The sequence below is a fragment of the Phoca vitulina genome, unplaced genomic scaffold (genome assembly GCF_004348235.1).
Source record: "Phoca vitulina isolate PV1807 unplaced genomic scaffold, GSC_HSeal_1.0 scaffold6, whole genome shotgun sequence".
NCBI classification, from domain to species: Eukaryota; Metazoa; Chordata; class Mammalia; order Carnivora; family Phocidae; genus Phoca; species Phoca vitulina.
The window spans coordinates 16,048,358-16,076,130 of NW_022589709.1; the positions used below are offsets into that span (position 1 = coordinate 16,048,358).

Here is a 27,773-nt window from a genome sequence, read left to right on the forward strand (position 1 = left end):
CTGCCTTCAGGGATCTTACATCTTCCAGAGAGGAAAGAAAATAAACAAGGAGACACACGAAAGAAATCTAGTCTGTGACTGGAGCTCTGAAGGAAATCAGCAGAGAGCTGTCACCTTGGTCAGGGAGGGGTGGTCAGGGCAGGCCTCTCTGAGAGGGGACATGTGAATTGAGACCCAGAGGATGAGCAGGAGCCCTGGCTGCGCAGAGTAGTAGGAAGAGAGAGGGAGGCAGAGAGAACAGTGAGTGCAAAGGTCCTGAGACAGAAAAGGGATATACCTTCAACTCCTCTCAGTGGCTCCATCCCCCCACCCTCCAGACAGAGGCTGGCTAGAGTTAACTCTTCAGTCACCAGCATGTGGTTAAACCTCTTGAGTATCAGGGACTGAATTCTGGCTCTGGTATCGCCTGTTAGTAAGAAAACAAAATAAGCAAGCTATGGGGAAAGGAAGAAAAAAATGTAGCAAAGGGGAAAACAGGGAAAAAGGGGAAGAGGGAAAAGAATGAGTGAAGAGGAAGGTGAGTGCAGTGGAGGGAGGGAGAAGGGGTGGGGAGAAAGGGGAAGGGAAGCACCCAGGAGCACCCCGAGCGAGCGTTAAGATGCTGTGGCACCAGCCGGCCCACACCCACCAGAGCGCTCCAGGAGGAGGCCAGGAGCACCCAGCTTCCCCACCATGACGCTCGCCCACTTCCCCTGCCATTTCCTCTGTGAGCCGGAGCCCTGCCTACACCCGTCACCACTTCCTCTGTGTGAGAGGCCACCGCCACCATCTTGGGGCTCAGACCCAGGCTGAGGCAGGCCGAGGAAGAAGAGTGTAGAAACACAAAGGCCCCAGGGAGACACCACACTGAAGGGACTCTGGGCCCTCTCCTCACGCCCTTCGTCTTTCCCTCCATACCGTACAGGAGAAAAGGCTCCTAGCCAGAGACATCTAGGGTCAAGTCCAGCCTGGCCATGGAAAATCCGTGTGAGCCTAAGCAAATCAACCAATGTGCCTCTGCTTCACCTCTGGGCCTCTGCTTCACCAGGTGTGGAGTGAGGATGCTAACCCCTGCCTTTCATGGGGCCAGAAGCATAAATGATGAACAGATAAGAAGAGCAACTCCCCGCTCACTTACCTTGTTCACCTTGGAACCCACAGTGCCAGGAACACAGTAGGTGCTCAATTAATCATTCTAATGGCTAACACTTATTTGAGCTTTTCTGAGGTCCTGAGCCAAGTGGTTTCCATGGGTTATTTCACCCTCCAACCCCATGAGGTAGTCCCATTCCCAGCGCCACTTTGCAGCTAAAGACACAGAGGCACGCTGAAGTACTTTTCTCAGGATCCTACAACCCACAAGAGGTAGAGAGCCAGGCTTTAACTCCAGAAACTCCAGAAACTCATCCAAGTTCCTGTGCCAACTCTGATCCCCGGCAATCGTGAGCTTCCCTTCCCTCCTCACCCTCTCTGCTTTCTTGCCTCCTCCTCATGACCATCCCTTGCTCTCTAGAATCTTCCTGCCTCCCCTACATGTACATCTCGTTCTTGGGCTGGTTGCCTTCCATCAGTTACTTCCTCTCCCTGGGCTCTGACCGGGGCCCCGACCACAGTGCTGGCCTTCCCTCCTACCCCCACCTGCTGGAGCCACCAGGGTGTGGCCACTCTGTCCCAGCCTTCACTCATCGGTGGCCACCCCGGCCTTGGGCAGCCAGGAAAACCTGGCTCTGGCATCCCCTAACTCCCCTACTCTGGTGACCCTCCAAAAAGAGCTCCTCTCTAACACTGCACAAGGCTGACCTGGTCAGGCCCTAGGGACTCAGGGCAAGCAGGACATTAGCTGAGCTCAAAAGCATCACAACCAAATTCCTCGGCTTGGCATTCAAGGCCTTCTTCACCTGGCCCCAAATAGTATTCTTGATCTGGCCCTGCCCTGGCCAGCCCCTCCAGCCAAGCCCAGCTCCCAAACCCACTGACCACTGGACTCAAGGAGGCAACTGAAATGTATAGAAGGGGCCAAGAGGAGGACACAAGGTGGCGGTGAACATCAGAGGCCAGATCCGCACTGTGCAGTATAACGGCCACATGTCGCTACTGGGCACCGAGAACGTGGCTAGTCCAGACTGAGATGTGCTGTAAACATGAAACACAAACCCATTTCAAAGACCTAGTATGGAATAAGAGTATTAAAAATCTCTTTCGGGGCGTCTGGCTACACTGTCAGTAGAGTGTGCAACTCCTGATCTCGGGGTTGTGAGTTCGAGCCCCACGTTGGGTGTAGAGATTACTTAAAAATAAATTTTTTTTTAAAAAACAAATCAGTAACTTTTTTACTCTATATGGATTATTGAATGCTGCAAATGATCCTTTGGATATATTAGATTAAATAAAATATACTATTAAACAGGTGGCCAACAGACTCATGAAAAGATGCTCATCAACACTCATCATCAGGGAGATGCAAATCAAAACCACAAAGAGATAATCACCTCACACCTGTCAGAATCTCTTGTATCAAATACACAAGAATCTACAAGTATTGGTGAGGATGTGGAGAAAAGAGAAGCCTCGTGCACTGCTGGTGGGAATGCAAACCAGTGCAGCCACTGTGGAGAAGAGTATGGAGGTTCCTCAAGCAATTAAAAACAGAGATACCGGGGCAGCCTGAGTGGCGCTGTCCATTAAGCGTCCAACTCTTGATTTCGGCTCAGGTCATGATCTCAGGGTTGTGAGATCGAGCCCCGCGATGGGCTCCACGCTCAGCAGGGAGTCTGTTTGAGATTCTCTCTCTTGCTCTTCCTCTGCCCTGTCCCCCCTTACCCTGCACGCACACATGCACTCTGTCTAAATAAATAAATATTTAAAAAAAAAAATAGAGATACCATACAACCCAGTATTTCCATTACTAGGTATTTTTACCCAAAGAAAGCGACAACACTCATTCAAAAACACCTCCGCACCCCTATGGTTACTGCAATATTATTTACAATAGCCAAAATATGGAAGCAACTCATGTGTCCACTAATGGATGAATGGATAAAGAAGATGCGGTGTAATGTATTACTATTAGTCAGCCATAAAAAAGGCTTAGACCTTGCCGTTTGAGACAACATGGATGGGCCTAACGGGTATCATGCTAAGTGAAGTCAGTCAGAGAAAGACAAATGCCATATGATTTCATTTATATGTGGAATCTAGAAAACAAAACAAACAACCAACCAAAAACAGACTCCTAAATACAGAGAATACACTGGTGGTAGCCAGAGGGAAGGGGGCTTTTATGTGAAATATGATTTCATAATGCTGGCCAGAACTTCAAATTTGGTTCAGCCACCGTGGGAGCCACACAAATCAGGCCACAGGCCACACGAGCCTCCAGGGCCACCGACTGGCAACCTCAGGCCTCACTATATGGCCTCTCTCCTGGGCCAGGCTGCTCTCCAGCTTGCCATCACCACCCCACCTGCCCTGCCTGGTGGCAGCCTTCACTTTTTCCCAGGAGCCCTGCTTCTGTCCTGCAACAGCTCACTCAACCCAGCAGAACCCCCCCTTTCTCCCCCCACCCCGTGCACCCAGCAGCAGGGGAGGCCGCTGGCCACATCGAGCACCTCCTAGGAGCCAAATGCTGTGCCCTTCCTGGGCGGCGACTCCTCGTCTCAGCCCCACCCTACACAGGAGGAAACAGGCTCAGAGACCAGCCACTCGCCTGAGATCACACAGCCGCTAAGTGGGACAGCCAGGATTTGGACCCCGGTCCATCAGGCTGCAAGGCTTGAGTCTTTCATCATATACTCTGGGACTTGACACACAGACGTGAATTAATACTGTTTGCCAAACCGAATTGAGCCAGTTCACTTCCACGAGGCAGTGGTGCTCAGCTGGAGCAATCTTGCCCCCCAGGGGACATGTGGTAATGCCTGGAGACATTTTTGGCTGTCGCAACTAGGGGACAGAGGGGGAGGAAGTACCGGAACCGGGGATACTTCTAATGAATAGAAGCTAAGGATACTGCTAACGTCCTATCATGCGTGGGACAACCCCTCCCACAGAGAATTCCCACCCAAACGTCAACAGTGCCAAGGTGGGGAAGCCCTGGTAGAAGAGGCAAGCTACCTTCACCAGCTAGACCCCAAGACCTGACCTCTACTGCTCAGCTGCTTGCACACGCCCACCTTTGTCCCTCCTTTTTCCTTAGGCTCTTCTTTCCAGCTTATCTCTTCCCTCCGGCAAAAGACACGGGGGACACAGCCTCCCGTGATGGGAACCGAAACATCAGCAATGATGACAGCCAGCACAAAGAGCTCCAGCGGCCCAGACCACCCAGACGAGTTGGAGCTCACCCCGACTCACACCTGTGCAGCTGGACCACCGAGGGACCCAGGGAGTGACGGACAGTGACCTTCCCCTCATTAGAATGCGAAAATCTCCGCCCAAGGAAGAGCACAAGCCTCCTGAACGTAACATACAACGTATGTACAGGCCCGTTTCCTGGAGGTGCATGAGCGACCTTACGGCCGTCTCTACATACAGAGACAAGGCTCCCCTTTCTCAACATTCATCCTAACCCTAGACGAAAGGAACCCATTCACTCTTGCTCAGGGAGTCTCAGCCTTGGAAGTTAATCCCGAGATTTCCTTATTTGCTGCAAGTTTCCTTTGTGCAACAAGTTCACCTGGTATAGTCTCTACCTTGTGACTCACCAAGAAGCCAACTCACACTGGTTGGGTCTCACTACAAATACTCTTTCTTCTTTGTCCCCTAGGAAGCGGCAGTTACTAGCTAGGACCTTCTCTTTTTGCTACCACAAGCATCAACAATAACAAAGTATCTTCCTTCCTTGCCCACCTCCTGAGTGGGGATCAGGTGCCAAAGTGCATCACACCTCCTCAGCTCCTTCAGCCCTCCTCTCCTCCAAATTATCATGTCCCTTTACAGACAAGAGCCTGAAGCTCAGAGTGCAAGGTCACTGGCTCTGCTTGAAACCCAGACCCCACTGAGCCCCAAATTTCTTCCCTTACCCACCCTGTCCTCCTGCCCTCGGCAGCAGCCGAGAACCGGGAGTGACCATGCAGGACTGTTTTCTGGGGTCTGTGAGGCGGGCAGCCCCTGGAGTTGTCCCTGGTCTGGGTAATCTCAGGAGACCAGAGGACCCCACATGGAAGTGGGGGTTGGGGATCTGCTTAGTTGTTGAGCTCACGTCGCCAGGGCCTGCTCTGGAGCCAGCCAGAAACAGTCCCAGTGTTAAATCAGCTGCTCAAGCGGACCCCCTGAGGTCGGCAACACCCCAGGAAGCTCGGGGCCCCTGGAGTTTTAGGACCAAGCCAGGAACCCACTCACAATAGCATGGACTTCTATTTAAAAACACTAGGCTGAGCGGAAATAAGGTTACTGCCTGGGGGCAGATCTCTTTCCGGAGGAGGAGGGGAGGGGCACAGGCCGAGCCCTGGGCAGCCCCAGAGGAAGCGGAAACCCAGGCCTTAAAACTATGGGCAGGAGAGGAGGTGAAAGCAGGGCCCCGGCCGGGAGGGGCGGAAGGCCTGACAGCTGGCTCCCACCTCACTGAACCTCTGCTTTGTCTGAACCGGCGGCGCAGGGCAGGATGTGGCACTTGAAGGGTGAAGGTTAACAATGGATCTCTGGGCTGGAGGGCACCTAAGCTCCCCAAGGAGGGCAGACCCGTCCGGGGCCCCAAAGGACTCAGGGACTGGCCCTTGGCCAGAGCAAGGGAAGAAAGGGAGCCTCTACTAACTTCTCCCGATTTCTTTTAAAAATCCTCCCTCAAATAGGCATACCCTTCCACCCAGTAAATCCCTTCTGAGCATCGAGCCTAAAACAGGATTTAAAACACAAAAAGAACTTTACTAGCAAACCTGCTATCAACATATAGCTCTGCTCTAAGGCTCACTTTGAAAACGCCAATGGCCCAACACCACTGATATATCACGGATCAATTTCATCGAAACACTAAATTCGCATTTGCTTGTGTGCAGTTTTGTGGACCAGAAACACTAGGTGAACACAGAACACCACACCCAGCCGAACCAAGTGGCAAGGAAATGCCCGCATTGCACAGGGATGTACCTCGAACATGTGTCAGGGGCCCGTGGCCCACACCACATCTGGGGTCCCACTTAGCACCCATCTTCAGATAACCCTCCTCCCGCCGCTTCCCCTGCAGCCACGGGTCCTGCCCCCACGGCCACAGCGCCCAGCGCGTGGTTTTCACCTTATGGTGCTGTATTTAGTGTAAGATATTTGTATTTCTTATCTATAAATTTGTGTACAACTACAACCGGTTTTTTAGGTTCCTTTTTTTTTTTTTTTTTTAATGGGCTCCTGCTGCAGGCTGCAGTTTTAAGTGTTCTGCCCTTAAGAGCACCATGTCTTATACGGTGCGGTTCTTACTGATTTTACTCAGCATCAAGACCTTTTGGGGAAGGCATATTTACATTACAACAGAACTGACTATGTTATGTAAAGTGCTTAGCACAGCGCCTGGCACATAAATAATAAGCATTTAATCAACTGTGACTTGCTGGGAAAAAAAAAAGCTAGGGGCGCCTGAATGGCTTAGTCAGTTAAGCTTCCGACTCTTGGTTTCGGCTCAGGTCATGATCTCAGGTGGTGGGATCGAGTCCCACGTGGGGCTCCATGCTCAGCGCACAGTCTGCTGGAGATTCTCTCTCTCCCTCTCCTTCTGCCCCTCCCTCCCCGCCCACACACACTCTCTAAAATAAATAAAATCTTTTTTTAAAAAAGTGAAATATTCAATAAGATTAAGACCAAGGCAGCACTGAGCCATCCCAGAAGGTATGTAGGAAGCATTTAGAATAATACAGAAAGAGGTTTAAGAATGAAAGATGGTATAAAACGCTGCAGGTATGTAAGATTACAACCCTGCATTAAAACATTTTTTTTGCCATAAAAAAATGGTAAAATCGGTAAGGAAATATATCAAAATGTCAAGAGCAATTGATGGGACTTAGGGTGATGTTTTTCCTTTTACCTAAAAAAAATTTTCTTTGTATATTCCCTATTTTGCAAAAACATACACCTCTTAACAGCTTAAAGGTAACATAAGATCAAAACCAACGTAATTTTCAAGAAGCAGAAAAATGGAGCACCTGGCTGGCTCCGTCAGTGGAGCGGGCGACTCTTGGTCTCAGGGTTGTGAATTCAGGCCCCATGTTGGGTGTAGAGATTACTTAAAAACAAAATCCTTAAGAAGGAGGGGAAAAAAGGCAGAAAAATCATCTCAGCCTGCTAACCCAACTCCTGATGTCTGCTCACTCTGTGCTTAGCACGTGAGTACCCACCCTGCCGCTGTAACAGAAAGCCCGTCCTGCTTGAAGGCAACTTTGTTCCACTCAACATATCAAACACTTCCTCTCCTTTCTACCTTGTCTTAAGAATAAAGAGGATTTTTAAGAAGCATTCTGAAATGATACAGGACAAGAATTTTGAAACCATATAAACACTGTAACATTTGCTTTGTATCAAGTAATGAGATAGAAATGATTTTCTTTTGAAGTCAATTTGCATGGCATAAGGATTAGGTGAGAATGACCTTGATTCTGCCCAGAATGAATCCTACCCTCCTTTTTCTCTCCTGAGGCCAACTGTTCATTGGTATATCAGGCAGAATAGGAGAAAGGGGACTCCTATCTTGAGGTTGCGATTGTTTTCAGTTTTGAGCTTCTGCAAGACGGTCGTCAGGAAACCTGTAGTCAGAGTCCTGTCCTAACAAGCATGTGACAAATTGAGATTTCGAAGGCTGCATACACCAGGGAAGTCCTCAGGACTGACTTCCCCACGCTGGCTGCCAGGAGAACAGAGAGAAGAGATGGTGCTCCCCAGTTCACAGCCAGCTAGCTGCTCAGGCACCGTATCAACATGTAAGTTCTGGTCCCAGCCATAAAATCTAGATGGAACTTCTGGCCTTTGCTGCCCCGGTGGCCATGCCAGGGGACAATGAAGTGGAAAGGAGTTATGGTGACTGATGAGAGTCTGTAGTAAAGTATTACCGGATTCAACTTCAAGGGGCTGAGCAAGCAGCTCTTCAGAGGAGGAGGCATGGGTGACAGGGATCTTCAATCCAGGGTGGGTCTTCCATAGTGGGTAACTAAGGAAAGTGTTAAAGTGAAGCTCAGAGCCTTGGGTTCTAGTCCCTTCTTCTCCAGGGGCCCCAGTATCCCCACATATAACATGAGGTTGAGCTGGATGAGCGGGTTACACCCCAAGGCCAGGCAACTGATGTAATATGTCGCTCAGGTGTATCAGCCATCGCACCGCTCTCTCGCCCTAGCTCCCTCTTGTCTTAACTATGAGAAAATCATGGATTCTGAGGTGGTGGGGAGGGAGCTGTGGTGCAGCCAGCTCACAGCTCTGGGAACTAGATTCACTTAAAAAGGGTCCACTTGCCCTGGACAACCTGGGGACAAAATAACTTGTGAATCAGATAGTTCCTCTGTATGAAACTTCCACAGTAGCAGGGGGGTTTTACAGGGCTGGAGCCAGCGGAAATGACAAGCGAAACTGACAAGGGGAAATCTTACCAGCATAAAAGTAAAGTTCTGCATTTAGGCTTAAAAGAAAATGAGGGGCACCTGGGTGGCTCAGTGTTTTGAGTGACCGACTCTTGGTTTCAGCTCAGGTCATGATCTCAGGGTCGTGAGATTCTGCCCGGCTTGGGCTCTGTCCTCAGCACAGAGTCTCCTTGAGATTCTCTCCCTCCCCCTCTGCCAGCCCCCCGCCCCGCGCCCCACCGCCAAAGCTCCCGTGCTCTCTCTCGCTCTCTAAAATAAACAAATAAATAAAATCTTTAAAAAAGAAAGAAAGAAAATGAACCATTTGGAGCCAGGATACACTGGGAGAGAGGACAAGACCGCAACTGAAAGCCAGCCCCTATCAGAGAAAAAATATTAGTGCGAGCCAACAACACGCACTGAAAACACCAACTGAACCTTCTGGAGGAAGGAGGATGTAGCAAGCTGACCAAGGGTCCAGCTGCCTTCATGATGGCCAGGGCACATCTGGAAGGACAGGGTCTGTCCGGAGAAGGCAAGGACCCTGGCCACGTGTCCAGGGGGGCGCGGCAAGCCTGAGGACAGTCTCCTAGGGCCGCTAGGAGGAAGATGCCACCCTGAGAAGGGTAAAGAAAGATGTGCCGCCTGTCCTCAGACACATGCAGAGCCCTCAAGAAGAGAAGGGCAGCAAATCAAGGCAGCCAGAAAGGCGCAGGTGTGAGCAATACAGAGGCCTGCTTCTCCAACCACAGGACCTCTGCTCCAGGGGGTTCCACCCTGTAACAGGAAGTGCGGGCTCCGAGGGGAGGTGGTAAGGTAACAAACAGGCACCCAGATGGGCCTGGTTGGCCTCCAAACTGCCTCTAGGAGCAGCACTTCTCAAAAGTTCTGTGCTTAGCCATCACCTGAGCATCTTGTTAAAAGGCAGACTCTAACCTAGCAGGGCTGGGGTGGACCCGCTATTCTGCATTTCTAAGGCACTCCCAGGTGATGCTAACGCTGATCCTCCAGGGACTACACTTGCGTAATTGGCTCTAGACCCCCTGCAAGGCGGAGAGCAAGTCCTGACCAGGTGGGCCTAGAGAAGCCTCCTCTGTGGTCCAGCACTCCTGAGGTCAGAGTGGTGTACAAGCTACGGGAGCCCCAAGGAGGGTGCCCGTGTCTTAGGAAGGAAGATCCCTCCTGGAGTTACACAACAAAGTAACATGGGGCCATTCGCTCAGTAAATGTTGCCTGGGGGAGAGGAGAAAAGAGAAAGGGTGGCGTCAAGCCCTATGTGTTTGCGTCCCCAATACAACTCAGCATTGGTTCACAGGAGCAGGAACCAGACAATGACCTGCTGCAAACGTGTCTAGAATTAATCAGCTCTGCCCCACCCATGCCTCCACAAAAGCCCTCTGCCCCCTTATTCCTGCAGGGAAAGGTGACTGAGCACTGGAAGGCTCCCCGGCTGTGACTCACACACACACACAATCAAATCCGATCCCCGCAGCGCAATATTGCCAGGGCCCTGACCTCCCCTTGCTGCTGCCCAGTCCGAGCCCACCTTTCCAAGCCTAATCCCTCACTCTAGAGCCACCCTTTTTCCGGGCTCTGGCTCATTTTCAGGTGTGTCCCCAACTCCACCGATCCCAACCCTTCCAGACTCGGCCGAGTTTCTCTGTCTCCACGCCTCGGCATGCTCACAGCATCTGTGTGGCCTGTCTTAAAAAGTATGCCTAAGAATCAGTTTTACGGCGGATGCGTCGTCTCGGATGCCAAGGTCCTATAAGCGCCCCTTTGTCTCCCCCTGCGGCGCCGAGCGCGGTGCGGGACGCACAGGAAGTACTCAGAAACGGAGCTGGGGGCGGCGGCCGTGCCCAGAGGGGGTGCCCAGCACGCAGGGACCAGCCGAGCCCCGTGAGGGTCCCCAAGGCGGAGCGCGGGACCCCGAGTTCAAGCCCCACAGCCCGTCTGCGCCCTCCCGAGCCGCTGGCCAGGGCTGATCGGGGCCGGCGCCCCTTCCTTCCGGAGCTGTTCCACGCGCCCGGGGCCACCCACCCCCAGCGCCCTTACCTTGTAAACCTTTCCGAAGGCGCCGTCGCCCAGCTCGCCCACGATCTCCCACACCTCGTTGGGGTCCACGTCCCGGCGGACGTGCTCATATTCGCGGGACTTTCTCTTCTCGAAGGTAGACAGGCGCAGGATGCGGCGGAAATTGGCGAAAGCCATGGCTGGGGGCGCGCGAGCCGGGGGGCGAGGTGGCGCCGGCTCCGGCTCGGGCTCGGGCTGTGGCTCCGGCGGCCGCGAGGAGGAGGGGCTGAAGGACGCCGCGGCGCTCGGGGGTTCTCCCCAGACCCGCCCTTCCCCGCAGCCCGACCCCGGTCAAGTGCGCCCCGGGCTGCGCGCGGCGGGAGCACCCGGAACCGCGCAGGCGGCGAGCGGTCCCCGCCCCCGCTCGGTCCCGTCCCCGGGGCCGCCTCCCGCCTGCCCGCGCCGCTCGCGCCGCACTCCGGCCCAGCCAGCGAGCCCCGGGACGCGTTCCCGGGACCTGGCCCCGCGCCCACCCACGGCCCGGCTCCACCTGCCGCTCCCCGGCAGCACCCGGAGACCCCTTAATTGGCTGCGGGCGCTCCCCGGCTCCGCCCGTCGCCGCAGGGCACTCTGGAAACTGTAGTCCCCCGCGCGCCGCGCGTCCGCGAGCCACGGCAGGGCTTTAGGAGAGCTTAGGGCATCCCTCGGCGGCACCGGCCCGGGTCTGCGAGGCCGGCCGCGCCGCGTGGCTCGCTAAAGGTTTGTGGGAGCGAGGGGGGAAGCAGACTGGCTTTCGCGAACGCCCACTGATAGTCGCCCAAAGGCCAAGGAGGTGAAGGGCTTTAATCACTGAATCTGCCCCGCCACTACCCCGCAAGCCTGCTTTGCTCGCGCCTACTTTTCAGGTAGGGGACGCCCGGCGGGCAAAGGCTCCAGCCAGCCCCCAGGCAGGACATCCTGCTGGAGGATCCCGTGCGGTTTCCTCGGCGTGGTGCTGCCTCCTAGTGCACGAAATGCTGCGCCCCTTGCGGCCGCCGCCAGTCCCCGGAGGCCGGGGCTTCCCGGCTCGTTTCCTGCTTCCCAGGGGCTCTCCCGCACCAGGATCCACAAACTGGCCAGCATGAGAGGGCCGGGAGAAAGAGCTCCTTGGGAACTTTTTAATCACATGCTTCATGATGGATCTTAAGATACGTTTGCATATTTAGTAAAAACTTTCGGTCTTAATTTCCCAATTTTAAAAACTGAGCTCATTACAGACAGGAGTGAAGTTTTCTTTGACCTGCATCGTCCTTGATCCTGGCTATTTGATTTGCTCCACTGCCCTTGTAGCAGCAACTGTTCACTGTCTATAGGACAATTATACTTTTATCTAAATCTACAAAGTGGTTCTGTGAAAATTGATAAAAAAGAAACCTCACTAAAGTGGAGTTCAGAGCTAAAAAGGGGAGTCGGGAGCACTTGATGTCAATTACAGGAAAATTGTCAATTGCAGACTCCAGCGTAAGAATACTCAACAGGGACATCATCAATTACAGGGCGCAACAGGGAAAGATGCACATTACAACTCCGGGGAGAAATCCACTACTCTGGTAACTCAGCCAATGGAAAACCATTATCACCCTGAACTCTTGCTTTTCTCCAGTACGGTTTCCTTCAAAACAATTCCTCCCAACTTCCTCCTTCTCCATAAAATAAAGTTCCTCTCCTTTGTTTGTTGGACTTGCCTATGGTTTTTCCTTGGCTTGCGTGTCCTGAATTGCAATTTTCTTTTATTCTCGTATAAACCCATTTTGCTGGTAAAATAACTGGCTGTTTTATTTTTTAGGTTACATTTCCAAGTACAGCATGCTGAGGGGTGCGCAGCCTGCAAAGGTTATTATGGTTACTCTACCTAATAATCAAATGGAATGTCAGCGAATGTCACACTCCAGGAATCGCCACCCCTATGGAGAATGTGAGTGTTGAGATGTTTTCAGCCCTTCCTGAGCAGTGTGCAAATTCAAAATGTTACAGAAGCCTGGGATGCTGGTGGTGGTCTGCACAAAGGGTGCCCCGAGTAAAGGCTGCCAAGAGGTTTGAAAGGTCCCACACCTTACTGAGCAATTAGAATTGTAGAGGGTCTTTATCACTAAAAGAAGGAAAACTCTCACTGAGTAAGCCCATGTTTAAACCTCCCCCAACTAACGGAAAGGCAGGTCTTTTCAATAGTTTCCGTCAGTATGACCAACTCGGTGAAGAGGTGGGGTAACAAAGGGAAAGGCTTTCCCACTGGGAGGTAGAGGCTGTGACTTCAGAGAAACTGTAAGTCTGAGGGGACGGAGGTCAGAGCCTCAGCTCATCCCCAAGCCTGTGCCAAGCCACCCAGGGCTCTGTGACTGGCTCTGTGATCTCTCCAGAAAAAAATGAAACGAGAAACAAAAATGGAGAGGTTCACTCAAAAACATTGTTAAGTGGAAGAAGCCAGACACAAAAGACTACATATGATTTCACTGATATGAAATGTCTAGAAGAGACAAAAGACCACATATTTTATGATTCCATTTTTATGAAATATCTAGAAAAGGGAAATCCATATAGACAGAAAGTAAATTAATGGTTGCCTGGGGTGTAAAATGGGAATTAGCTGTGAATAGACATGAGGAATCTTACTAGGGTGATGAAAATGTTCTTTATATAGATATAGATTTATTTAATTATTAGAGAGAGCATGCAGGGGGTAGGGGCAGAGGGAGAGAGAAACCCAAGCCGATTCTGCGCTCAGCACAGAGTCATGGGGCTCCATCTCATGACCCTGAGCCAAAACTAAGAGTCAGAAGCTTAACCTACTGTGCCACCCAGGTGCCCCTGATGAAAATGTTCTAAAATTAGATTATGGTGATGATTTCACAACTCAGTAAATTTTCTGAAAATCACTGAATTATATACTTGAAATGGGTGAATTTTATGATATATAAACTATACTTCAATAAAGTTGTAAGAAATCAGAGAGATTCAACAAATCTAAAGCTACATCTCAGAAATAGCTAGTAGACAACAAGACTGGTCAAAGAAAAAAAAATTTAAAAGAGAGAAAGGAAAAATATGCACCAGAGACAATGAAAAGAGGGATATACTGTATTATAAAGATTTTTAAATCACAAAATGATATTTTAAACAAATTTACGTGAATACATTTTTTTTTTTTTAATTTTAAGTAATCTCTCCATCCAACATGGGGCTTAAACTCATGACCTCGAGATCAAGAGTCACATGCTGTACGACTGAATCAACCAGGCGCCCCAATATGAATAAATTTTAATCTACATGAAATGGGTAATCATTTGCAAGAAAATATAAATGATATAAATAAATAATATATAAATGATGTATGGATACATAATTTTAATAAAAAACAAAAGCCTAAATAAACTAATAACCAATAAAGAAATGAATCAAGAATCAAAAGTCTGCTCCTACTGAAAGACATCAGGAATTCTACTTATTTTATGAGATGAGATTTACTGCAACTAGATAAAGATAGTAAAATAAAATTATACACTAATTTCACTTATGAATTAAAGAGAGAAAAATAAATAAAATACTAGCAAGAAGAAACCAGAGGTGAATAAAAAATCAGGACCAAGAAAGGTTTATTCAGGAATAAAAGAATGGTTTTACATCAGAAAAGCCATCAATGTAAGACATCGCATCGACAAAGGAAAGAAGAAAATCACAGTCACAATAGTCACAGAAAAAGCATTCTTAGGTTGGATTCCCCCAAAGGGAAGGATCAGGATTTGAGTGCAAGTACTTCATTTGGGAGGTGATGCCAGGAGGCACCAATAGGAAGTAGGAGGCATGAAACCAGTAAAGGATGCACTTTTGAGCTGATAACTGCCGAGGCCACCTGGGGCTAAATCCTCGTGGGGAATTCTGGGGATCAGGATACAACACACTTCAGAGTCAACCCACCTGAGAGGCAAGGAAATGGGCATTTTTCCTCCAAGTCCCATCTGTCCTTGGCCAAGGGCTGCTCCCTAAGGTAGCACTTCCAGCCTGCTCTGCTTGAGGGACAAGAAAACACCCCTAACTTGAGAGATGGCACAAGGCTTTATAGAGCTTCTACTAACAGTCCTTACATTTCTTATTTCTTTTCCTTTCCTATAGCATTTGCTAGAATCTCTAGCTATATGTTAAATAGCAACAGTGAAAATGGAAATTCTTGTCTTGGTCCAACATTTAATGGGAAAGGGTTTAAAGTTTCTCCTCTAGGTATGATGTTTATGAAAGGATGGTGGCAAATGATCTGTACAGAGAAAGAAGTTTCCTGATATTCCTAATTTGCTAATAACTGTTTATCATATCCTATCATATCATTGTTATATCATCTACTATAAAGTAGAACATCATAAAATATTTTTATGCATTTATCATATAAGTTAATCATAATATTAATCATATGATTTTTCTCCTCTAGCCTAAAAACATGGTGAATTTCACTGATTAAAATATTCTTGCATTCCTGGAAAGTAAATATTTTGCCTGGCAAATCTTACATTTAGGATTTTCATATCTATTCACAAGTCAAATGGGCCCATACTTTGTACTGTCTTTATCTGGTTTTAAAATCAAGATACTGTTAAAATAAAAAACAAATGCAGACCAGGCTTGAAAATTCCCCAAGCAGACAAAACCATTTTAGTCATACAAACAAAGCTTAATTTAGCTTATTTTGCAAGACTAACTTGACCTGGGTCATTTCTTGCATATGCCTCTTGAAATCACAAGCAAAACTTGAACTGTTTCCCAAGGTTGATATAAGGTAACCACTAACCAGTTCCTTATCATTTAAGAAAATTCTGATAACCAACCACTGTGAGAAATAGACAGTCACTGCTTTCTCACTATATAAACTGTTTTATAACAATATACCCCTGAGCCTCATTCCAGGTTTCGGTTTGAGTGTTCTTGGTCTGCAAAACGTCTTCTTGGTGTGTATACCATAAACTTTTCTAATCACTACATAAGTGATTTGTTGGTTTTACTACTATTATTTCTGAACTTTTTTTTTTAAGATTTTACTTTTGAGTAATCTCTACACCCAATGTGGAACTCGAACTCACAACCCCAAGATCAAGAGTTGCATGCTCCACCAATTGAGCCAGCCAGGTGCCCCTCCTGTCTCACTTTCTGATTGTAGTTGTTTTTTGTTTTTTTTTTTTAAGATTTTATTTATTTATTTGCCAGAGAGAGCACAAGCAGGGAGAGCATCAGGCAGAGGGAGAAGCAGGTTCCCTGCTGAGCAAGGAGCCAGACACAGGACTTGATCCCAAGACTCTAGGATCGTGACCTGAGCTGAAGGCAGACACTTAACCAACTGAGCCACCCAGGCATCCCTTGATTGCAGTTTCTTTTCTTTAATTTATTTTTTAAAAGATTTTATTTATTTATTTGAGAGAGAGAGAGTGAGCATGAGGGGGGGAGGGTCAGAGGGAGAAGCAGACTGCCTCCTGAGCAAGGAGCCTGATGTGGGACTTGATCCTGGGACTTCAGGATCATGACCTGAGCTGAAGGCAGTTGCTTAATCAACTGAGCCACCCAGGCACCCCTAATTGCAGTTTCTTATTGGGTTTAGATATTGCAAATGTCTTTCTGATTTATCATCCCTCTGTTAACTTTGCAAACAGTGTCTTCTGTTGAACAAAAATGCTTAATTCTGATTTAATAGAACTATTTTTGTTTTATTTTTGTAAGTTTTAAAAATCAACTCAATTACTTTGAGGTTTAATTTACGTTCAGTAAAAATGCACCCAGTGAAAGCACACAGTTCAATGAGTTTTGACAAATGTAGATACCCATGTAACCATCACCATAGTCCAGGTATAGAACTTTTCCAACATCTGAGAAACTTACTTCTGCTTCTTCACAAGTCAATCCCCATTGACACTCCTCGCCCCAAGCAACCAGTCATCTGTTTTCTGCCACCATGTATTGGAATTGTCTTTCCTAATTTACCACATAAGTGGAATCATACAGTATGTGCTCTTTTATTTATTTTTTTTTTTTTAATTTTATTTATTTGATAGAGCAAAAGCAGGGAGAGCGGCAGGCAGAGGGAGAGGGAGAAGCAGGCTCCCCGCTGAGCAGGGAGCCCGATGCGGGGCTTGATCCCAGGACCCTGGGACCATGACCTGAGCCGAAGGCAGATGCCTAACTGACTGAGCCACCCAGGTGCCCCAGTATGTGCTCTTTTAAATCTGGCTTCTTTTCATTCAGCATTTCATTCAATGTTTGTTGAGATTCATCATGTTGTTGCATATATTTGTGGTCCATTCTTTTGATTACTGAATAGTGTTCATTGTATGGATATACCATAATTTGTGATTCCATTCAGCTGTTAATGGACGTTTGAGATGTTTCCAGTCTTCAGTTATTAGTAATAAAGGTGCCATGAACATTTGTGTGTAAGTCTTTGCATAGACATACATTTTCATTTTTCTTGGGTGCCCCTAAGAGAGCAATTGCTGGATCCTATACTAAGTATATGATTAACTTTATAAGAAACTATCTAAGGGGTGCCTGGGTGGCTCAGTCGGTAAGTGTCTGCCTTCTGCTCAGGTCATGATCTCAGGGTCCCGGGATCGAGCCCCACGTTGGGCTCACTACTCAGTGGGAAGTCTGTTTCTCCTTCTGCCCCTCCCCCCACTCGTGCAAGCTCTCTCTCTCTCTCAAATAACTAAATAAATAAAATCTTTAAAAGAAAAAGAAACTATCCAAGTATTTTACACAGTGGTTGTTATCACTTTACATTCCCACAAGTGATAATTACTCCAAACACATTATCATCATTAATTCTAGCCATTCTTGTAAGTACATGCATACTGGCTTTTGCCCTGAAGACATTTGCCCAAATCCTAAACTACAGAGCTTAGGGAAGGCAGACACAAAATACAAGAGAAAGCCAATAGGCTCACAGGCTAAAAAGCTAAGCTGAGCCCAGATGTGGTCTCCAAATACAATTTTCCATGAAATGAGTCTATGGCTCCTTGGGGAAGTGCTTTCTAGATCTAAGACAGGAAGTGTCTGTCCTCACATCAATATCTCTGTCAAGGGTTGAAACAGAATAGAGAATGTATATAGATGGTAAATATGCACATGTAAAGATGCTCAATGTCGTCAGTCATCAGGGAAATGCATATAAAAACCACTGGATCAGTTTGGATAGTTTAGATTATGCTACAATAAAAACAAAACCCCCAACGTCTTGATAGTTTACAACAAAGATTGATTTCTTACTGTTTAGTAAGCTACAAAGAATGTCGCATCTATTTTAGAAAAAAAATGGATGATCTACAAAATTATAACTTTTCTTGAGAATCTCAGAGAACTGAGGTCCCAAGGCAACCAAGTGACCTGAGTTCCAAAAAGGACAGATAGGGCACAACACAGTTCACTTTGGCAGAATGTGGCTGAAAATGGCGGCCACCATACAAGTGGTGGAGAGAAAAGCAACTAAGGTTTTGGCAAAGGATTAAAGGCAAAATGTGGGCTACCATGTCGGTGTGGAATAGCTGGAGTTCCCGGGCACAAGAGGTGGTCCCACGCCCTCATAAGCTCCTTCCCACAGGTGAGAGAAATCGGGGGTAGGGCGGCAGACTGAAGAGTGCCACTTCTTGCCAAGGCAGGAGTAAAGGAGGTGGTTGATGGCCGCCAGGAGATGAATATAAGGCCTCAACTACTTCCCCGGGGAAGTAGCAAAACCAACTGCCTTCAAAGCAGAAGCTTTGTGCTGTTGGGAGAGGGGAACAAAACCCCTCCCTCCCAGGGCCCAGGTAAAGATCTCCTGCTCCTACCCTAGGACAAGGACGGGAAAGATCCTTCGTCTTTTTGTGTAGTTACTCAGGGACTTAGGCTGACAGAGCACCAGCATCTTGAGTGTTACCAATTACCATGGCATTGGAAAAGAGAGTTCTGATATTCTGGGAGTTGTTACAATAGTTAGCAGCACTCACTCTAACTGCTACACTGGGAAAATGCCCTTAAATAGGACAAGTGTTCTTCTCCCTCCCCTCAGCACCAGTGGATCTTTCCCTTTGTGGCTCCTGGTGAGTTCTGAGGGCACCTGCACCTAAATTCCTCATATGACATTATTTTTAATGTTGTATACAGTTAATACTCATTTAGGTTTACTCACACATTTTCAATTTCTGGTGCTCTTCTTTCCTTCCTGAATTTCTGTATTTCTGTATGGGATTGTTTTTCTGTGCCTGAAGAATTCCCTTATGGGTGTTATTTTTCACAGTTTTTGTGTGTTTGGATTTAGTTTGCTAATGTTTTATTTAGAATTATTGCATTTATGTTCACGAGTGAGATTTGTAACTTGCCTTTCTTATACTGATCTTGCCATGTGTTGATATCAAGATTATGTTAGACACATAAAATGAGTTGGAGAGTTTCCTCTCTTTACGATTCTCTAGAAGAATAATAAAGCATGCTGTATACTTTTTTTTTTTTTAAGTAAACTGTATGTCCAACGTGGGACTGGAACTCACAACCCTAAGATCAAGAATCATGCACTTTACCGACTGAGCCAGCCAGGCACCCTGCATGTTGTACATTTAAAACTTACATAATGTTGTATGTCAATTATATCTCAATAAAGCTGGAAAAAGAATTCTAAAATAACTAATTTAAAAAGTATATTGATTACAAATTGAAATGATAACATTTCAGACACAGGGTTAAATGTTATCAAAATTAATTTCACTTCGGTGCACCTGAGTGGCTCAGTCAGTTAAGCATCGTACTCTTGGTTTCAGCTCAGGTCATGATCTCGGGGTCATGAGATTTTGAGATCAAGCCACTCGATGGGCTCTGCGCTGGGCTCAGAGTCTGTTTGGGATTCTCTGCCTCTCCTCTGTCCCTCCCCTTGTGCATGTTCTCTAAACAAACAAATAGATAAAATCTTAAAAAATAATAATATTTTCACTTCTTTCTTTTCTTTTCTTTTTTCTTTAAGTAGGCTCCACTCTGTGGAGCCCAACCCCAGGCTTGAACTCATGACCCTGAGATCAAGACCTGAGCTGAAATCAAGAGTCCCACACTTAGCTGACTGATCACCCAGGTGCCCCCCTTTTTACTTTTTTTTTTAAATGTGGCTACTAGAAAATTTCAAATTACATATGTGACTCATATCTGTGGCTCACAGTGTATATTTATTGGACAGACCTAATTTAGCTTTTTTTTTAAAGATTTTATTTTCAAGTAATTTCTACACCCAATGTGGGACCAAACCCACAATCCTAAGATTGAGAGTCACGCGCTCTGCCAGCTGAGCCAGCCAGGCACCCAGAGAGTTGTGTATGGTACTCTTACATGTATTTTAATCTCTTCCCTATCAGTAATTGTCTCCTTCCTCATTCTCAATTTTAAAAATCTTTCTCCTTATCACACTTGCCAAAAGTTTTATCTGTTTTTTATTGGTCTTTTCCTAAAACCTGCTTTCACACTAGATCTAACTACAAGTTTATAGAAAATATGGGAGACAGAGGGACGTGTTAACACATTGGAGATAAAATCTGCAAAAACCAGAATGTTTTCCTCTACATGACAATCTGGATTATTCAACAAATAAATTGCAAGAAAAAGAAAGATAGAAAGGACGAACCTGAAGATATTAAGAAACAGTCTAAATGTAACACTTAGATCTGTTTGGTTTCCTGACAAATAATCTGTTAAAAATTTAAAGAAACAATCAGGGAGGGCACCTGGGTGGCTCAGTCATTAAGCGTCTGCCTTCAGCTCAGGTCATGATCCCAGGATCCTGGGATCGAGCCCCACATTGGCTCCCTGCTCCGTGGGAAGCCTGCTTCTCCCCCCCACTCCCCCTGCTTGTGTTCCCTCTCTCGCTGTGTCTCTCTCTGTCAAATAAATAAATAAAATCTTAAAAAAAAAAAAAAAAGAAACAATCAGGGAAATTTGAATGCTGAGTGAATATTTAATGACATTAAGGCATGATGTTGAGTTTTAGGTAAAGTATTGGTAGGTAATAATGTTAAAAAGGCTATTTTAGTACTTTTTCATATATTTTTCAATTTTTCTTGTTTTCTAATAAATGCATTTAGGTTATAAATACTTCTCTGAGAAGCAGTTTGGCCACATAGCACAGGTTTCATGTGTAAGGAGAGAGTGTTCTCACATTCATTTCTTTCTTTTTTTTTTTTTAAAGATTTTATTTATTTATTTGAGAGAGAGAGCATGAGCAGGGGGAAGAGACAGAGGGAGAGGGAGAAGCAGACTCCCCGGTGAGCAGGGAGCCCGACGCGGGACGCGATCCCAGGACCCTGAGACCATGACCTGAGCCGAAGGCAGACGCCCAACCGACTGAGCCACCCAGGCGCCCCTCACATTCATTTCTAAACGGTCTGTGAGTTCAGTTTAGAACTGGTTACATTTTAGTGGCAGGGGAATAATCAAGCTAACAAGAGACTTAAGACAACAAATCCTGATGGGGTGCCTAAGTGGTTCAGTTGGTTAAGCGTCTGACTCTTGATTTCAGCTCAGCTCAGGATCTCAGTGTCGTGAGATGGAGTCCCATATTGGGCCCTGTGCTCAGCGGGGAGTCTGCTTGAGATTCTCTCTCTCCCTCTGGCCTACCCCTGCTCATGCATGCTCTCTCTCTCAGTAAATTAAATTAAAAAAAAAAAAAAAAGATAATAGATCCTGACAGCAAGGCCAGAGGACTGGGAGGAAGCAATTTCAGTTTCTTACTGGCTACTTCCCATGATGTTGCTGCCTAGGGAGGCCTTTGCTACCAGAGCCTCTCTGTGTCCAACATTCTAGTTCCAAGGCAGAACTCTCTTCTGTTCCAGGGCGCCAGAGCCTTCAGCCTAATGAGCGCCACGATGAAACTGAAGCAAGGATCGTTTCTGTGGCACCTCTATCTGGACAAGCTGTACTGCCTGTTATCCGTGAGGAACGTGAAGGCCTTGCTGGAGTATTTTCACCTTCTTGACGTCCACCACAACAACACCTTGAATGGTCAGTGAGTTCAGCAGGGCTTCCTCTGAGTTGTTACCTGGCTTTTAACTAATGTGCAGGGAAACTCGCAGGACCAGAAACTGCCTTACTAACAAATATGTATTTTATCTTCTAAATGAAGCTAGAGAAATCGCGCAGTTGAGTGAGGAGGGGAAGGCCACTAGGCTCGGGGGGTGGGGGGGAGCCCTGGTGCCCTTTGGTGATTTGGAGAGTGTGTCATCATCCTCTTTAAGGGTCGTTTTCCTCATCCATAAATGAAGCTTCTCATAATAGAGCCCACCTCATGGTTGGGGTGGAAAAAAAAGATAATGAAATAAGATAATGTGTGGAAAATGGTTAACACAATGCCTGGCACATGGTAAGAACTTACTAAGTGTTTGTTATTATTATAATTATTCCTGGAGGCTGAGCCCCATTCAGGCATTAACCCTTGAAGACCCCCTAACAAGATTTCTCATCTGTCAAGTGGGAGGTTTGAATCAATGATCCGCAGGATCCCTTCTAATTTTTGGTACTTGAGAGTAACCAAAAAGTGTTGATCATCTTGACCCTGCCTTTGAATGCACAAACTAATGGAAGACCAATTAAAATACTTTAGGCTTTTTTGGGTTTGTTTTGTTTTGAAGGACTGGGTATAAATAAAGTATCCTATCCATTCATTGTGATCTGAAGGAAATTAAGTGTTATTTGTGAATAAGGTGTCTCTTCCATAAAGATTCTTTTTTAAAGATTTATTTATTTGAGAGAGAGAGAGAGAAAGAAGGAGAGAAGAAGCGGGGGGGGGGGGGGCAGAGGGAGAGGGAGAGAGAGAATCTCAAGCAGAATCCCCGCTGAGCATGGAGCCAAACGTGGGGCTTGAGTGGGGCTTGATCACAAGACCCTGAGATCACGACCGGAGCCAAAATCAAGAGTTGGACACTCAACCGACTGCGCTCCCCAAGCACCCCTTCCGTAAAGATTTTTAAGAGCCTTTGCAATCTTTACAAAATGGTAAAAGACACCTTTGTTTTCTCACAATTTCATGCCTCAGTTTTTCTCTTTACATATAGATTCACACACAATGTCACCAAATCTTTGCAATAGCACAGACCTAGATAAGGCAACTGTAAGGGCACCCGGCTGTAAACAGAAAAGCTGGGACAAACCCAGGGCTTCCTGACTCCAAAGCCTACACTCATGGTCTCACCAGAATGTTTGCTGAGAAGTCTGGTCTCCCTAGTAACTAAATCACTCTGCGATGATGCAAAGCCTGAGAGGTAAAGTCATGCTCCTGTGTTATGGTCACCAAGGGACTGGGTAGTGCCATGAGAGAGTGAAGACACAGCCTTAAGTTTTGCCTTCAAGGAGGCAGTGACTTAAGGCTTTGGAAACTTGAGTGGGCCAGAACCAGCAGTATTTGCTAAGCAGCTACTAAGTCCCATACTGCAACATTTCTCAAGGAGCAACTACACAAAGGTCACTGTTATATATAATGTGTTGTTCCCACGTGTTCATAACTAGTGGGGCATAGGGAAGGAAAGACTGTGTCAGACAGACATCTGAATCCCAGCTCTGCCACTTCCAGTGGGGTCCACCAGCCAGCAGCAGCGATGTCCACAACATCGCAAGGAGCTCGTGAGAAATGTAGACTCAGTCTGACACCAGGTTTCATGAATCAGAATCTGTATTTTTACAAGATTCTCAAGTGAATGGTATGCCCATTACAGTCAGAGAAGCACTGAAATAGACCAGTTACTATCTGAGGCTTAGTATAAAAGGGTGTGATGCCACTTTCCCTGGAGGGGTGTCGGGGTTCAGTGAAACGCGGCAGCTAAAGCACCTAGCCCCTAAAGCGCTCCATGATTGCTCCTTTCCCCCATCGCCAAATGCATGTGCTTCACATAAGCATGAGGAATACTGATACTTTTATAGGAATGATTTTTAAATTTCTCCTGTTTTCATGATCTCAAGTGAAAGACCCAGGTGAGATTCAGCTTCTCCAAGAAAGTGTCCGAGGTCCCCAGTGAGAACTCAGCTCTTCCATGTCTGAGGAGTACTCCGTGCCTGTTATTGCTCAAGGACACACCTCTGTGTCGATAACCGAGCCCAACCCACAGTCTCATCCTCCACAGATCTGGGCCCAGGGCCTTGTCACACGGCTCCAGGGCAAGTAAGGTTTGAGGAATTGTGGAAGGGATGGTGACGAAGTGAGAGACCAAGTGTTACCATGGCTATTTCAGCTCAGCAAGCTTCTGGCACTGCTGCTGTTTATGTGGCCCCTGCTTGTTCGGCATCTGGAACGGTCTCAGAATAATCCATCTCTTCGCCTCCCCACCTTAACAGATGTGCTGTTCTATCACTTCCTTCACCACGTGACCAGCTGGAAACGGACACAGATCATGATTGTGTTTGACATGCTGGACTGGAACGCTATGGGCGAGATCGGTTTTGACCAGTTCTACATGTTGGTCTGCATCCTGCTAGCACAACAGGCGAGTAACAAGTCAGGATCTGGGGCAGAGGAGGCAGAGTGTGGCTGCCGCCACCATCCTGCTAAAGGTAGCCGTGAACTAAGACGGCATCAGAGTTGTCTTCCTTTCACTCAAAACAGGAAGGAAAGAAAATGGGGAGAGAACTACTTGTGGCTCCTAAACGGTCTGTCTATAACCTAGAAATTTGTAGGCCACCCAGCCTCACTCGCCCTGCTGCCCATCTTCAGCCCTCCCGCATCCTCTTTCTGTAGATCTCACCCCATTGCTTTCCTCCTTGGCATGCCCTTCCTTGCCCTTCTTAAAGAGCCACCAGGAATCCCAAGTGCCTCCCTCTCTCAGTGATCACTTTTCTCAGAGAATTTTCTGAAGGGGATGGAGGATGGAGATGAGAAACTTTCTTCTTTGGGTTCCTACCTTACCCTATGCACACTTCCATTGTGTATTTGCGTACTTCCCACTTGGAAAGGAAACTTGTCTTCAGGATCTTATCACCTTACCATGATGTTTCACAAGTAGATTCTCACCAAATATAAGGAAATGTGTTCTAGTGACAAGGGTTCTGTCTAGCAGAATTGATCACAACAGGTGGCTTAAGTTCCCCTCAAATACAGATGCTGAAGCAGGACTTGATACATTAACCATAGAAGGCTTTCAACCCTGAGCTTCTAGGATTTTGCCTTTTGCTTTTAGCTCTCTAGGAAATGGATGTGAATATACTAGTCTTGATGCAGCCCAAGTTTATTTTTTTAATTTTTTTTCTTTAAAGATTTTATTTATTTATTTGACAGAGAGAGACACAGCGAGAGAGGGAACACAAGCAGGGGGAGTGGGAGAGGGAGAAGCAGGCTTCCCGCGGAGCAGGGAGCCCGATATGGGGTTCGATCCCAGGCCCTGGGATCATGACCTGAGCTGAAGGCAGATGCTTAACTACTGAGCCACCCAGGTGCCCAAACTAATTTTTTTTTTTCAAGATTTTTATCTATCCATTTGACAGAGAGAGAGCGCACAAGCAGAGGGAGAGGCAGAGGCAGAGGGAGAAGCAGGCTCCCTGCAGAGCAAGGAGCCCTATGTGGGGCTCGATCCCAGGACCCTGGGATCATTACCTGAGCCAAAGGCAGACGCTTAACCGACTGAGCCACGCAGGTGTCCCATGCAGCCCAAGTTTAGAAAGTAGCACCGGGGCGTCTGGGTGGCTCAGTTGGTTAAGCGACTGCCTTCAGCTCAGGTCATGATCCTGGAGTCCCGGGATCGAGTCCCGCATCGGGCTCCCTGCTGTCAGCAGGGAGTCTGCTTCTCCCTCTGACCCTCCCCCCTCATGCTCTCTCTCTCTATCTCATTCTCTCTCTCAAATAAATAAATAAAATCTTTAAAAAAAAAATAAAAAAAATAAAAAATAAATAAAAAAAAGAAAGCACCAACAACACTGTTCCTTGTATGATGTATTTTTCTCAATAGAACCACTTGGAAGAGCAATTTATCTTCCGCCATTCCCGGCCTGTCTTTGAGCTGCTTGACCTGGAGGGGGAGCTGAGAATTGGTGCAGAGAACTTCCACATGTACAACTTTCTCTTCAATATTAAGAAACAGGACCTCAGAGAGCTCTACCATGACTTTGACATCACAGGTGACCGTGTAGGTGCAGATTCCTTAAGTGTGACCTGGCAGCCTCTCTGTCCAAAGGCAGAGATAATGTCCTACTCCCTACTGTAGACACGGGTGGGGAAAACCTGCTTGAGCATGTCATGGCACTGGGATCAGAAAAAACTGAAGAGATTTATAGGCCTGTGAAGACAGAGGACTAAGCGTTATATCATATAATATGGATGCAAAATTACAGAAGCTTAGAGAAGAAAATTTTGTTTAGAAGTTTAGAGAAGGAAATATATTAATATGGCAGGAGTTGACGTTGGGGGAAGGGTTATAGATTTAAGTATAGAAAGGAGGAAAGTCTAGATGGGAACACATGAGAAAATCCTAAGAGAAAACAACTCTGGTGAAGACCCTGGATTCTGCCTATTTATTTATTAAGATTATTTATTTATTTATTTGAGAGAGAGAGAAACAGCATGAAAGGGGAGAGGGTCAGAGGGAGAAGCAGGCTCCCCGCTGAGCCGGGACCCCAATGTGGGACTCGATCCCAAGACTCCGGGATCGCAACCTGAGCCAAAGGCAGTCGCTCAACCAACTGAGCCACCCAGGCACCCTGGATTCTGCCTATTTAAAGAGGAAGTCGGGCGCCTGGGTGGCTCAGATGGTTGAGCGTCTGCCTTTGGCTCAGGTCATGATCCCAGCGTCCTGGGATCGAGTTCCGCATAAGGCTCCCTGCTCCTTGGGAGCCTGCTTCTCCCTCTGCCTCTCTCTCTCTCTCTCATGAATAAATAAAAATCTTTTTTAAAAAAAAAAAAAAAAGAGGAAGTCTATGGGGCACCTGGCTGGCTCAGGTGGTGGAGCACTAGGACTCTTAATCTCAGGGTTGTGAGTTCAAGTCCCACATTGGGCATAGAGCCTACTTAAAAAAAATTTTTTTAATTAAAAAAAAAAAAGAGGAAGTCTATGTTGGGGAAGCAAGTGGGAGCTAAGGTTGAAAAAGATGGATCATACTATGTAGAACCTCAGGTGCCAGCCTGAAGCGTCTAGAGCGGACGCAGCAGAAGTAAGAAAGTGACCCATGGTTGCTTTAGAGTCTACAATAGACCCTCTGTTCCCAGCTCCTAGACTACAATCAGACTATAATTATGTCCTAATTACTGAGCCTCTTCAAGTTTCCAAGTTTTTAAATGGGAAATGATTACAATCCTGCTGTCATCTGAAACAAAGTATCAAATCCTTCCTGAAATAATTTTTCTTTCTTTCCCCCAACAAAAGCGTCTTAATTACAAGGAATTTAAGCTGTTTACTATCTTCACCATGGACAAATACCAGGAGAGGCAGAAAGCAGAGAAACATAAAGATAAAGGGAAAAAGGATCTGCTCAAAAAGAAAAGGCTACATCACGTTAATGTGAGCCTCAAACAGTTTCTTGGAATAAATGTATCTGAAAGTAGACTATAAGTAATCACAACTGTTAACATGTCTAAAAATAAATTTAGAAAATCTAAGTGGATATTTTTACATTGGCTTTCACACATGAAAGGTTCAAGTAAGTGCTCTTCGATCAGCAGGTTCTTAACTTGAATAACTTACTGACCTCACGATAATATAATGTGAAGTAATCACTTTCTCTGTGGACATGTCTCAATTCTGCTGCTGCTTTTCAGATCAACGCTATTCATAAGTATATCCAAATAATTACAAACACTGTCTGGAGCTAAACAGCTGAAAGACAGTGATGCTTTCCCACTATTTGTCACTAGTGGTCTAACACGCTCAGAATCCTGTCTATTCTCTCAATCCTTAAGCTAAAATCACCTGTATGCAAGACACTGCAAACTGGCAAATGGTGAAGTGCCTCCACCTATAAGGGAAACAGACTTTTAGGGATATGGGAGCTGTGTTCTTCCTAGGACCTGAATTACAAAGTTAGGTGCTCAAGCAACTGTACAAATGTACTAGGGTAGAATAATTATTAATGCCCTTGTATAATTTCAATTTTGTGTAATTAATGCCTTGAATAATTTTCAAAGTTTATAGCATGGGACTTGTGAATCCTCCCTACCTGTCTGTACTGTGATAGTAATGGTGGTAACTACCACTGAGTAAGTGCTTGTGATGTGTTAGGCAGGTGCTTTAGATGCATGAAGTTATTTATACTCATAACCCTGTGAAT

The 27,773-nt window shown here is 46.6% G+C and overlaps 2 protein-coding genes across 2 annotated transcripts in view; one reads left to right on the plus strand and one right to left on the minus strand.

Annotated features, from left to right (window-relative positions):
* The window catches only part of STK10 (serine/threonine kinase 10), a 118,530-nt gene extending 107,634 nt beyond the window's left edge, over nucleotides 1-10,896 (minus strand). The window contains exon 1 of the mRNA XM_032403706.1: nucleotides 10,560-10,896. Coding sequence (XP_032259597.1) covers nucleotides 10,560-10,715 — 156 coding nt within the window. The 5' untranslated portion in view covers nucleotides 10,716-10,896. The remainder of the gene's footprint in view (nucleotides 1-10,559) is intronic.
* Nucleotides 10,897-12,426: 1,530 nt separating this feature from the next.
* Nucleotides 12,427-27,058, plus strand: EFCAB9 (EF-hand calcium binding domain 9). The gene is made up of 5 exons (XM_032403538.1): nucleotides 12,427-12,471; nucleotides 21,368-21,536; nucleotides 23,859-24,007; nucleotides 25,463-25,639; nucleotides 26,873-27,058. Exons 1-5 carry the CDS (start codon nucleotides 12,463-12,465, stop codon nucleotides 27,056-27,058), a joined length of 690 nt encoding a protein of 229 aa, XP_032259429.1. The 5' UTR covers nucleotides 12,427-12,462.
* Nucleotides 27,059-27,773: the final 715 nt, after the last annotated feature.